Source organism: Euleptes europaea, chromosome 18 (genome assembly GCF_029931775.1).
Source record: "Euleptes europaea isolate rEulEur1 chromosome 18, rEulEur1.hap1, whole genome shotgun sequence".
NCBI lineage: Eukaryota > Metazoa > Chordata > Lepidosauria > Squamata > Sphaerodactylidae > Euleptes > Euleptes europaea.
The window spans coordinates 8455364-8468683 of record NC_079329.1 but is presented as its reverse complement, the minus strand read 5'-3'; the positions used below and the strand labels follow the sequence as shown (position 1 = coordinate 8468683).

The following is a 13320-nucleotide window of genomic DNA, read 5'->3' as shown; positions in this document are numbered from 1 at the left end:
TCTTCCCCCCCGCTGTTCTTCCTGCCAGTACTCCCTCAGGCCGGTGCGGCCTTGGAAGTGTGATAGCCGCACCAGACTTCCTGGGATCCGTCTGATGTTTTGTATTATGCCAAGCTTGTAACTTCCCATAACAATAAGTGTGAACCCCAGTGCCCCAGTGCCCTGGAGTCAATATATTCTGTAAACCCGTATAGCCCCTCACTTGCAACTTTCTACCTGTGCCTGTCTCATCTCCTGAAGGCTTCAATAAATCTATTGTTTCTGTATCAACGTCTGAGCAACTGATTTGGAGAAGCAAACTCAGAGAGGGGGATCTCTCACATTAAGTTGCAAGTCCTTGCCTCTCGGACTGCAGCTGTACCGCTTTGGACAGAATGTCAGCCGACGAGGACACCACCCCTAACCCCGATGCCCCCAAGGAACCGGACGAGCCGGAGAAGCCGGACCCGAAGGAGGAGGGAGCCAAGCCAAAGAAACCGAAGGGTCGCGCCCCCGACCAAGATCGGGACGGACGCCCCCGGGGGCTTACTTATTGGCTGGACTCTCCCAAGGGCTGGTCGCTCTCGCGGACTGCGGCGAAGGATCGCCGGTTGGCCTTCCCCAGCACGGGACTCGAAGGGGACCCGGCCCGCAAAGAGGCCCTCATGGAGGAAGAACGAAAGCAGTGGCAGGAAGACCGCCGGGCTATGCAGGAGCAGATGGAGGTCATGCAACGCGTAATGGGTGAGATGGCCACGACCCTAGATGCGCTGAAGTTGCAACCTCCAGCCGGTGCTCCCCCAGACGGGGCGCCGGTAGTTCCGCCCGCAACCCCTGCCCCCCCGGCCCGTCGGGACCTGAAAGTCACGTATGACGGGTCGGGAGACCAGTTGACCTTTTTTATGGTCCAAGTAGACATTTTTATGCGGGAACAAGGCCGAACCTTCGTTTCTGAGGAGTCCCGGGTGCAGTACGTGGCTTCCTTACTGCAAGGGGAGGCGGCTGCCTGGATGGTGTTGCAGTATGAACTCCGCTCGCCGGTGCTGCGAACCCTGGACGAGTTCATGGTAGCACTCCGAAACCGTTTTGAGGACCCGACTCTGGGTGAGCGGGCTAAAGCCTCCCTGATGCAACTGCGCCAAGGGACTAAGTCGGTGGCGCAGTATGCAAGTGAGTTCCAGTCACTGGCTAGCCGAATTCTGGACTGGAGTGAAGCTACCTTGGTACAATGTTTCAGGGAGGGTCTCAACCCAGACCTCCAACATTGGGCCTTCATGCAAGGGAACCCCCCGGATGTGGAAGGTTGGGTTCGCCATGCTGCTGACATCGAGAATCGCAAACAACTCCTGAACTTGTCCAAGCAACGGCTTGGGCGAGACCCCAGGCCCCGAGGTGACCGTGGCCGGGAACTCCGGCAAGGGGGTGACGGGGGTCTCTCGGCCGCGGAACGCCGCAAGCGGTTCGAGGCCGGCGTCTGCCTGATCTGCGGGGGAAAGGGTCACTTTGCATCGCAATGCCCCTCTCGCTCAGGCCGTCCGACCCCCCCCCGCCAAACCCAGGCCGAGCCGACGAAACCGGCCGCCGGCAGCCAGCCTCGCCGCAGAAGTGGACCACTGAGCCGGCGCTCCGGCGCACCCTCCGCTCTCCACGCGCGCCCCCAGGATGGGGCATCCGACTCTACGGTCCCATCGGGGTCCCGGATTACAAATACCGTCTTTGATTCGGACGGCTCCCCGGAAGCCACCACCCCGTCCCCCTCTTCCAGCGAGGAGGAAGAGTGGGAACAGCCGGCAAAAAACGCCGTCGGTCTGCTGTAGAGGGGGCTCCGCAGCAGACCGTCCCTATCGTTGTGCAAGGAGCTCCACCGATGGTAAGCGCCCAAGAGGACAATGTATTTGTGCGTGTTCATCTGTCCCTACCCAAAGGGGGTCCCCCGTTAGAGGTCCCCGCGTTGGTCGACTCGGGGTGTGCCCGCACCATGATAAATGAGGAAACTGCCAAGAAGTTGGGTGTCCGGCGCAAGCGGCTTCCGGGACCCCTCCGTTTTTCCCAAATGGACGGGAGTGACTTTAAACGGGGCCCTGTGACCCACAGAACTGCAGCCGTGATTATGTCCGTGGGGGAACATTGGGAACGGTTGTATTTCACCATCGCCCCTATTGTAACCCCTGTGGTGTTAGGGATGAACTGGTTAAGGGGACACAATCCCTCCATTGATTGGGTTAAACGGGTGCTTTCCTTCCCCGAAAACCCCTGTGGGTTGCATGACAAGGAACGGGTACTCAGAACTCCAGCCGCCGCACTGGTAGGGTCCCCCGCCCCAGTCTCTCCTCAATTACCCTCTGAGTACTCGCAGTTTACTGATGTTTTCGATGTTAGAGAGTGCGACGAACTGCCTCCCCACAGAGAAACGGACTGTGCCATCGAGATTGTAGGGGAAGGCAAACTGTCTAAGGGAAAGGTTTACCCCATGAGCCCTAGTGAAAAGACTGTATTGCGAGACTATCTGGATGTCAATCTGGCGAGGGGTTTCATACGCCCCTCCAAGGCTCCTTATTCAGCCCCAGCTTTCTTTGTAAAGAAAAAGACGGGAGATTTAAGACTGTGTATTGACTTTCGCAGACTGAACGCAGTCACCCAGTCTAATGCTTACCCCCTCCCTCTTATTCCTGACCTTCTAGCACAATTAAAGGAGGGCCGAATCTTCACCAAACTGGACTTGGTAGAAGCCTACCACCGCATTCGCATCAAAGAAGGAGACGAACCCAAAACGGCCTTTTCCAGTTGTTTTGGGATGTTTGAGTACCTGGTCATGCCGTTCGGACTTTCGGGGGCTCCGAGTGTCTTTATGCAATTAATTAATGAGGTTTTGCATGATTTACTGTTTCGGGGGGTGGTGGTATTTCTCGATGACATTCTTATTTACTCTGAGACCATGGAAGAACATGTGCGCCTAGTGCGAGAAGTGCTCCAGCGGCTGCGGGAGCACAAACTGTATGCTAAGGTGTCCAAGTGTGAATTCCACCAACCTTCTATTACATTTCTGGGGTATGTGATTTCCCACCAAGGGTTGGAAATGGACCCCGCCAAGGTCCAGGCGGTGCGGGACTGGGAAACCCCCACTACCCGCCGCCAACTTCAACAGTTTTTGGGGTTTGCCAACTTTTACCGGAATTTCATTCCCAACTTTGCCCAAGTTGCGCTTCCCCTCACTGCCCTGTTGCGTACCAAGGACAGGGGGGCTAGCGCCGCACTCCCCTCAGCCCGTCTGCAATGGTCTCCCCAGTGCCAGCAAGCTTTTGAACGTTTAAAGCTACTTTTTTCATCCGAACCCGTTTTGGCTCACCCGGATTGCACCAAGCCCTTCGTGGTGCAGGTGGATGCCTCGGATGTAGCCATGGGCGGGGCCCTATTGCAGAGGGATGAGGGAGGACGGTTGAGGCCATGCGCCTACTTCTCCAAGAAGTTTTCCCAGTCCGAAATCAACTGGGCCATTTGGGAGAAGGAGGCAGCAGCGGTCAAACATGCCCTTACCATATGGAGACACTTCTTGGAGGGGGCCGAGCTGCCGTTCGAAGTGTGCACAGATCACAAGAATCTTGAGGCTCTCAAGGGAGCTAGAAAACTCAATGCCAAACAAATTCGGTGGGCCCAATTTTTTGCAAAATTCCGGTTCACCCTCAAACATGTCCCTGGCAAAGAAAATGCCCTAGCTGATGCTTTGTCACGACTTCCCCAGTATCGCAACGATTTCGATCGCCCCGTCGACTCCCTGTTCACTCCCGAACAGCGAGGGGAAGTCCCTGGCTTGGCCGTCACCACCCGATCCCAAGCCCGCCAACCGGAGACCCCCCCTACGCTCAAAGGTATCCCGGAAGCATTCCAACAGCGACTCCGGGACGCCTCCTTACAGGAGGAGGAGCACCATCTCCTCCCCACTGGCTTGGAACGAACCAACACTTGGTGGGTGCAAGGGGGGAAACTATATGTCCCATCTTCCCTTCGCAAAGAAGTATTGGGACTTGTACATGGGGCCAGGCTAGCGGGTCATTTTGGTTTCATAAAAACGCTTCACCTGGTTCGAAGGCAATTCTGGTGGCCCGGTATGAGATCTGATGTAGAGTTGTATGTGCGCAGCTGCCCCACCTGCGCCACAGCCAAGAAACGGATGGGAAAACCCCCGGGGCTTCTCAAACCGCTTGAGAACCCCTCCCGTCCCTGGGAAGTCATCGCCATGGATTTTATCACCGACCTACCTCCAAGTCGGGGGAAAACGGTTCTCTGGGTTATCACAGACCTCTTTTCCAAACAGGTTCATTTCGTTCCATGTGCAGGTCTTCCTTCAGCCCAGGGCTTAGCTAAACTGTTCATCACGCACGTCCTCAGGCTACACTCGATCCCGAGGAAGGTCCTCTCCGACCGGGGGGTCCAGTTTGTTGCCAAATTCTGGCGGGCTTTCCTAAAGTTAATGGGAGTGGAGGAACAGGGCCTTTCTTCCGCCTATCACCCCCAAACGGATGGTCAAACGGAACGAGTAAATGCGGTAGTAGAATGTTATTTGCGTTGCTATGTAAATTTCCACCAGGACGACTGGGTCGACCTGCTGCCATTTGCCGAATATGCGTACAACAATGCGCCTCATTCCTCTACCGGCTTTAGTCCCTTCCAAGTTATATACGGGACGGATTTTGGCCCTTTCGGTTCTGCCCCCGTCTCGCCAGAGCTCCAGTCTACCCCTGATCTTCAGGAGTGGATTCAGGTGGTTAAATCCACCTGGCCATGGTTGCTCAAAAATCTGGAAAGGGCAAAAAGCAAGTACAAGGAACAAGCAGACAAACACCGGTCTCCGGGATGGGAACTCAAGGTGGGGGAGCAAGTCTATCTGTCCACCAAAAACCTCCGCTCTCTTCGCCCCTGCAAAAAACTGAGCGACCGTTATGTAGGACCTTTCCCCATTACCAGAGTAATCAACGAGGTTACCGTGGAACTGAGTCTCCCTAAGACTCTCAAGGGAGTTCATCCAGTCTTCCATATAAGCCTCCTCAAACCTTATGTAGCAGCTCCCCAGTTCCACCCCCCTCCCGCTCATGAGATTCCTACCGTAGTAGGAGGGGATACCCATTTGGAAATATCCAAGGTTTTAGATTCCAAATGGAAGAAAGGGAAACTGTTTTACTTTGTTCGCTGGAAAAACCTTGGCTCCGCTCATGACGAATGGGTGGCCGCACCCCACATGGCAGCTCCTCGCTTGGTCCGAGAATTCCACCTCGCTTATCCCGATAAGCCTCGTCCTCTCGGAGGGGGGCCTTAAGGGGGGCAGAATGTGAGGGTCTCTGTCTTTGTGTCTCTGCTTTCCATCACCTGCGGTGTTATCAGTGAACTCGTAAAAGCAGTTCACACCTTCTGGTCTCAGGCGCCAGGCCTGATGGCCCATGTATCTTCCCCCCCGCTGTTCTTCCTGCCAGTACTCCCTCAGGCCGGTGCGGCCTTGGAAGTGTGATAGCCGCACCAGACTTCCTGGGATCCGTCTGATGTTTTGTATTATGCCAAGCTTGTAACTTCCCATAACAATAAGTGTGAACCCCAGTGCCCCAGTGCCCTGGAGTCAATATATTCTGTAAACCCGTATAGCCCCTCACTTGCAACTTTCTACCTGTGCCTGTCTCATCTCCTGAAGGCTTCAATAAATCTATTGTTTCTGTATCAACGTCTGAGCAACTGATTTGGAGAAGCAAACTCAGAGAGGGGGATCTCTCACACCTAGTCCCTTTAAGTGGAGATGCCGGGGATTGGACCTGGGGCCTTCTGCATGCCAAGCAGATGATCTACCACTGAACCATGGCCCCTCCCCTATGAATCAACGCCCTCCAAAATGTCCTGTCTTTAACAGCCTTGCTCAGGTCTTGCAAATTGATGGCCGTGGCTTCCTTTAAAGAGTCAATCCATCTCTTGTTGGGTCTTCCTTTTTTCCTGCTGCCTTCAACTTTTCCAAGCATGATTGTCTTTTCCAGTGACTCTTATCTTCTCATAATGTGACCAAAATATGACAGCCTCAGTTTAGTCATTTTAGCTTCCAGGGTCAGTTCAGGCTTGATTTGATCTATAACCCGGTATGCCAATAAAGGTTAATGAAATGAAATGAAATGATCTATAACCCACTGATTTGTTTTTTTTGGCTGTCCACGGTATCCGTAACCCTCTCCTCCAACACCACATTTCAAAGGAATCTACTTTCTTCCGATCAGCTTTCTTCATTGTCCAGCTTTCACACCTATGTTATGTTCTGCTCAGCCCTTAATGATAACTCCTTGCTTGTTCTAAAGCAGGCTTGAAGGGTTGGTTTGTGTTGGATACAAGAAAGAAAGGGTGATGTGATTGCAAAAGACAATTTGTTCTTCCCAGAGCAAAAAAAACCTACCTGTCCTTTGCAAAGAAGGCATCTCGGTTGGTCCCTTCCTTGGGGTGGGGGACCAACGGACATTCTGAGTATTTGTTCCTGCTCAAGTGGCAGAAACAGGCGAAGTGGGTGAAACCAGTTTAGAGGCACAGGAAGCTAGAGAAACTCTTAACTCTTAAGCTGCAAGTTCAGAAACCCGCCCCTCCAAAGAAATGAACTGCAGAGTTTGATATTGTAGGTGGTATTGAGAACAGAGGGGCATAGTCATAGAATCATAGAGTTGGAAGGGACCGCCAGGGTCATCTAGTCCAACCCCCAGCACAATGCAGGAAATTCACAACTATCTCCCCCCTACATCCCAGTGACCCCCTACTCCATTCCCTGAAGATGGCCAAGATGCCCTCCCTCTCATCATCTGCCTAAGGTCACAGAATCAGCATTGCTGATAGATGGCCATCTAACCTGTTCTTAAAAACCTCCAGGGAAGGAGACTCACCACCTCCCAAGGAAGCCTGTTCCACTGAGGAACTGCTTTGTTAGAAAATTCTTCCTAATGTCTAGACGGAAACTCTTTTGATTTAATTTCAACCCTTTGGTTCTGGTCCGACCTTCTGGGGCAACAGAAAACAACTCGGCACCCTCCTCTCTATGACAGCCTTTCAAGTACTTGAAGGTGGTTATCATATCCCCTCTCAGTCTTCTCCTCTTCAGGCTAAACATACCCAGCTCTTTCAGCCTTTCCTCATAGGACTTGATCTCCAAACCCCTCACCATCTTGGTTGCCCTCCTCTGGACACTTTCCAGCTTGTCTACATCCTTCTTAAATTGCAGTGCACAAAACTGAACACAGTACTCTAGGTGAGGTCTAACAAAGTAAAGCGGTACCTTGAGAGTTCCTCTATCAAGTGGACAGGGAGGGGAATGGAGAAAGACTTTGGCTGCAATCCAAAAGGCCCCTAGGTGCCATAAAGGGCTCTGGGAGGTGGACTGTATGACATGATTATACCCTGCTGAGGTCCCTCCCCAAACCCTGTCCTCCCAAGGTTTCACCTCCAAATACCCAGAATACCCAGAATAATCTTGTGGAGCAACAAGATTGTATATTTGTATATATGTTTCCACAAACTCTTACATGAATGCTGTGAAGAATCAGATTCAAAATAATATATAGACACTACACTATTGGTTTGGTTTGATTTATTTTAGCCATAGTAGCTGCATAGTCTTGAATAACTTTCATTTTGCAGCTCAAGTGTATATGTACTTGACTAAGTACCTGGAGGATGGCAACCCTAGGAATCGCTGCTACATGGAATTGCTCTCTTCAAAATGGATGGGCCACCCGGCCAAGTCGCAGCTGATCAGGATGTGCCTCCGTCCGTTGTGGGCCCCGTAGAAGCACCGGCCCTGGGCCGTCCCCTGCAGCTTGCACGTGGTGACGGATATCTGTGCCTTGTTGACCCGCAAGGCCCGGCGGTAGTGTGCACCCACCCAACTGCAGATGTCCTTCAGCTGCTTGATGGGGAGATGGACGAAGCTGTTGGTATCTTTGCAAGGCCTCGACATCCTTCTCCGTAGCATCATGACACCGCAGTAGTCCTGCCCTGCGTTGCTCTGGGGGAAATCGAGATGCTGCCTCAGGAACTTCTGATGGTGAGGGTTCTGCGGGGAGACGGAGTTCACCCCCAGAAAGGAAACCAGTAAGATCAGCACCAGGGCTTTGCTTCCTTCAAGAATGAGGGTCATTGCTGAATTCAGAGGAATCTGCAACAGTGACATAGAGCAAATGGGTTAAAGCAGGCCTGTACTACTTCTCCCCCTACCCCCACCCCAGGTTGCCAGGTCCCTCTTTGCCACCAGCAGGAGGTTTTTGGGGCAAAGACTGAAGAGGGCGGAGTTTGGAGAGTAGAGGGTCCAATAGAGTCCAATGGCCAAAGTGGCCGTTTTCTCCAGGGGAACTGATCTCTGTCGGCTGGAGATCAGTTGTAATAGCAGGAGTTCTCCAGCTAGTAACTGGAGGTTGGCAACCCCAGACAATGATAGATCGGTCAGTTCCGTGAGAGATGAGGCGACTTTTCTCTTTATAGCGTCAAGGAAAAACTAACTTTCATTTCCCCTTTTTAAAGTGCGAAGTGGTTGATGGATAGCCAGTGGCTGTAAAATCTAGGGAAAGGAAATAATACCCAGATCCCCCTCCCCGTTTTTACTTCACGCCGAATAGCACCATCCACCTGGCCAGCAGCCTTAACCCCAGCTTACCTCTGTGCTCCTCCAAGCGGGGGGCTCACTTGCATGCAGAGCCAAAACCCTTTCGCATTTCCTTCCCATCCCGGGACCTCGAGTCCAGCCAGGTGGTGAGAGAAGGTTAGCGCCGATCACATGGAACAGGAGAAAGAACTCAGAGACAATGAGTGAATCAACCAGAAGGAGGGTGGGGGTTAGGAAAAATGAAGGAAAGGATGAAACACATTTGACCTCACAGTTTGGGGTCTCTCTTGGTTAACCAGTAAACGAAACACTATTCTTGGAATCCTGGCTTCTGGATTTTTCTCGTGGGTGCAGGTGATAATGTGAATTCCTATCTCTTAACTCATTAAAATGCTATCAATGTCTAGGGTTGCCAACTCCAGGTGGTGGCTGGAAATCTCCCGCTGTTACAACTGATCTCCAGCCGATAGATGTCAGTTCACCTGGAGAAAATGGCCACTTCGGCAATTGGACTCTATGGCATTGAAGTACCGCCCCTCCCCAAACCATCTTGGAACGAGAATGGCTTATTGGGCAACAGATAAGGTTGCCAACTCCAGGTTGGCAAATTCCTATAGATTAGGGGGTACAGCCTGGGGTGGGTGGGGTTTGAGGAGGGGAGGGACCTCAGTAGTAGGGTTGCCAGGTCCCCCCTCTCCTCCGGCGGGATTTGGGGGGGAGGTGGGGGGGATCACGTGCGCAGCTGCGTTGACAGGATTATGGCACTTCACACCTGGAAGCACTGCATCGCAATGGGCTGCTTTACCACTCAAACCACCAAAAAGTTATTGAAACATGTATAGGGTTGCCAACCTCCAGGTAGTAGCTGGAGATCTCCTGCTATTACAACTGATCTCCAGCTGATAGAGATCAGTTCACCTGGAGAAAATGGCCGCTTTGGTTATTAGACTCTATGGCATTGAAGTCCCTCCCCTCTCCAGACCCTGCCCTCCTCAGGCTCCGCCCCAAAAACCTCCCGCCAGTGGAAAGCAGGACATGGCAACCCTAAACATGTATGCCATGGAAAGGCAGGAAAGATGACATTTTTTTAAAAAGGAAAGATGAAATTAAAAGCTAGGATTCCTGTTCTATAGCTCCCTGCCCCAGGATATGGTGATGGCTGCCAGCTTGGAAGGCTTTAAGGGGGGAGTGGACATGTTCATGGAGGAGAGGGTTATCCATGGCTACTGGTCAAAATGAATACTAGTCATAATGCAGACCTATTCTCTCCAGGATCAGAAGAGCAGGCCTACAGTCAGGATAATGCTGCAGTTGTTTTGTTTGTGGGCTTTCTAGAGGCACCCGGTTGGCCGCCCTGTGAACAGACAGCTGGACTTGATGTGCCTTCGTCTGATCCATCATGGCCTTCCTTATGTTCATATGGAGGATGGGGCTATCCATGGCTACTAGTCAAAATGGCTACTAGTCATGATGCAGACCTATCCTCTCCAGGATCAGAGGAGCATGCCTAATGTATTAGGTGCTGTGCAACACAGACAGGATGGTGCTGCTGCAGTTGTCTTGCTTGTGGGCTTCCTAGAGGCACCTGGTTGGCCATTATGTGAACAGACTGCTGGACTTGATGGGCCTGGTTCTGATCCAGCAGGGCTTTTTATGTGCTTATATTCTTATAAAAGCAGAAATTGCCAGATTTTGCTAGTGATCCTCATTCTTGACATTATAGAGGGAATAAGCTCAGCGCCTGATCCCAGATAGTGACCTGAGATGAGAAAACTCTGGCCATTTATGCTTGGTAATGAGCAGCGCGTTCCAGGCTGAAGTGCCCCGCAGCTGTTTTTGAGTTTTGCAAGCTGAATCGTCATTCAGGAAGGGACTGCGAAGCCGACCCATATCTACTTCGCATTTCTTAAAAGCCCCATTAACGCGGCCTTTTGTGTTTGCTCCGCCCTCACTGCAAAGAATCCCCTTGAAGAAGCATGCAAAATTAACAGCAAACTGCAGTTGGCTAATAAAAGGAACAAAGGAGCAGGTGAATGGGGGTGGGGGTGGAATTTCTCCTTTTGCGTCGGGACCGTGAATAAGCATTTTGAAGGTCGCATTTAAAAAAACAGCTTTGAGCTAGCATCAAAATTGACCCTGCATAAATGGCCATTGTCCCTGAGGTCAGTTTCCATTGCACTGGTCAATATTAACCACCGATAAGGGGACCGAAAGCAGGAGCCATCCAGTGCAGACAGGTCTGTCAGGTGAATTCAAGGCGATTACTCCTCAGCCTCGTGACTCCACTCATCTCAACTCATCCTGGTCTGTTACAGAAGAGAGGGGGTTGAAAGAAGCCTGCCAAGTGAGGAGAGAAGAAAGCATTTCATCGTATCAAGATGTACCCAAGCAAAATGAATATTTGATTTTGTAGCTTTGAGGGTGCTGCTGGGCCTGTTATCCTGTTGGATAAACCTATTATCTCCAGGATCAGAGGGGCATGCCTATTATATTAGGTGCTTTGGAACACGGGCAGGATAATGCTGCTGCAGTCATCTTGTTTGGGGACTTCCTAGAGGCACCTGGTTGGCCCCTGTGTGAACAGGCTGCTGGACTTGATGGGCCTTGGTCTGATCCAGCAGGGCTTTTAAAAAAAGATCTTTGCAGTAAAATAACATGGAATAATACCCAAAATCCAATCTAGTGTATATAATAAGATTTTATTATACGAAGCTGCGAAAGATGGCTGTTCAGTGCTCAGAATGACAGATACATTTTATTTCCAGGTTGGCATCTTCTCTTCATTCTGAGGATCAGCAACATTTAGGGATGGGATGTTTCATGCATTCGTCAATTATTTTGACAGATTTTAAAAAAATATTGTCGAAGGCTTTGACAGTCAGAGTTCATCGGTTCTTGTAGGTTATCCGGGCTGTGTGACCGTGGTCTTGGTATTTTCTTTCCTGATGTTTCGCCAGCAGCTGTGTCAGGCATCTTCAGAGGAGTAACACTGAAGGACAGTGTCTCTCAGTTATTTAAAAAAATAGTTGCAGGGGAATTGGGCATCATATTTGCACTGAGTAAACCTTTCAAAATTTTTTAATTATTTTGTAATAAATGACTTATGAAAAGCTGCCAGAGGCGGACATTGTCTTAGAAGAGGCATTCCACTTTCTCATCCACACATATAGTTCCCACCTCTGGGTAGAGCCTGGAGTTATCCTGCAATATCAACTGATCTCCAGATTACAGAGATCAGTTCCCCTGTAGAAAATAGTGGATTTGGACAGTGGATTCTACAGCATCACTTCCCTGCCTAACTCCATCCCTATCTAAATCCTGACTGTCCCAGGCTCTGCCCCCAAATTTCTAGGGATTTCCCAACCTCGAGCTGGCAACCCTACCCACACAAGAAGGGATGCCTCTTCTAAAACATGTGCATGCAGCTCACAGGTGGATAATCTTGAAACAGATCACAGATGCATCCAAAGAGATGTGGTAGCAAAGATAGAATACCCTGGGATTTAGCTTTATCTCTACAGCTTTCCACTTTATCACAGCTTGGCAGACTGAGAAGGGAGATCGAACTGGGCCCTGTACCCTGAGAAACACCATCTCCCTCTCCTCCAATTTCAGGGAGGGGCCGTGGCTCAGTGGTAGAGCCTCTGCTTGGCATGCAGAAGGCCCCAGGTTCTATCCCCGGCATCTCCATGTAAAGGGACCAGGCAAGTAGGTGATGTGAAAGACCCTTGCCTGAGATCCTGGAGAGCCACTGTCGGTCTGAGTAGAGAATACTGACTTTGATGGACCAAGGGTCTAGTTCAGTATAAGGCAGCTTCATGTGTTCATATGCTCAAGGCGTAAAAATTCAGTGTTAACTGGATATCAGCTGCTCCACACCATGCCACTAGGGGCAGTGTTCTGCTGTGGAAAGAGTGGCCACTAGTAAGCGGTTCTGGCAAAGATACCAATGCTACAAACTTATATTGGCTTTATATCACTTTAAATATCATTTCTTCCCCTGAAGAATCAGGAGGACTGTAATTTGGGGAAAGCTCTAAGGATGAAAGACCCTTTGCCCTCTTCCTTCACAGAGCTGCTGCTCCAAGGGAGAAGGAGAAGAAGAGGAGTTGGGTTTTTTTTTTACATGCCGACTTTCTCTACCACTTAAGGAAGAATCAGATCGGCTTACAGTCACCTTTCCCTCCCCACAACAGACACCCTGTGAGGTAGGTGGGGCTGAGAGAGCTCTAAGAGAGCTGTGACTAGTCCAAGGTCACCCAGCTGGCTTCATGTGGGGGAGTGGGGAAACCAACCTGGTTCCCCAGATTAGCATCCGCCACTCATGTGGAGGAGGGGGGAATCAAACCCGGTTCTCCAGATTAGAGTCCACCGCTCCCAACCACTGCTCTTAACCACTACACCATGCTGGCTCTCTGGACAAGAGAATGGCTGTTACTTATACCACTTTTAAGCAAAGTACAAGCACAATTTTAGGGTACTGAAGGGTCATTATAACGCTCTATGCAAATCATCAGGGCAAATCATGAAAATACCAGCTTGTTGAGGAAAACCGGGAGGAGCAGGCAGCAGAAGAGAAGATATTCGATCTATAGCAATGGCGGATTCTAACAGATATTTTAAAAATGTACTAATGGGGCAGTGGAATCTTTCCAGGGTCTAAAATGGCTGCACGTCACCTACGATGGACGGCACCGGTCAACACACCCTGGACACGCTCTCCGTCGCTCAGCAAC

General features: G+C 50.9%; 1 protein-coding gene across 1 annotated transcript; it reads right to left on the bottom strand.

Annotated features, from left to right (window-relative positions):
• Positions 1 to 7681: 7681 nt before the first annotated feature.
• LOC130490366 (ribonuclease-like) lies at positions 7682 to 8122 on the bottom strand. Its single transcript, XM_056864193.1, has one exon. It carries the CDS (start codon positions 8120 to 8122, stop codon positions 7682 to 7684), a length of 441 nt encoding a protein of 146 aa, XP_056720171.1.
• Between the last annotated feature and the right edge of the window lie 5198 nt (positions 8123 to 13320).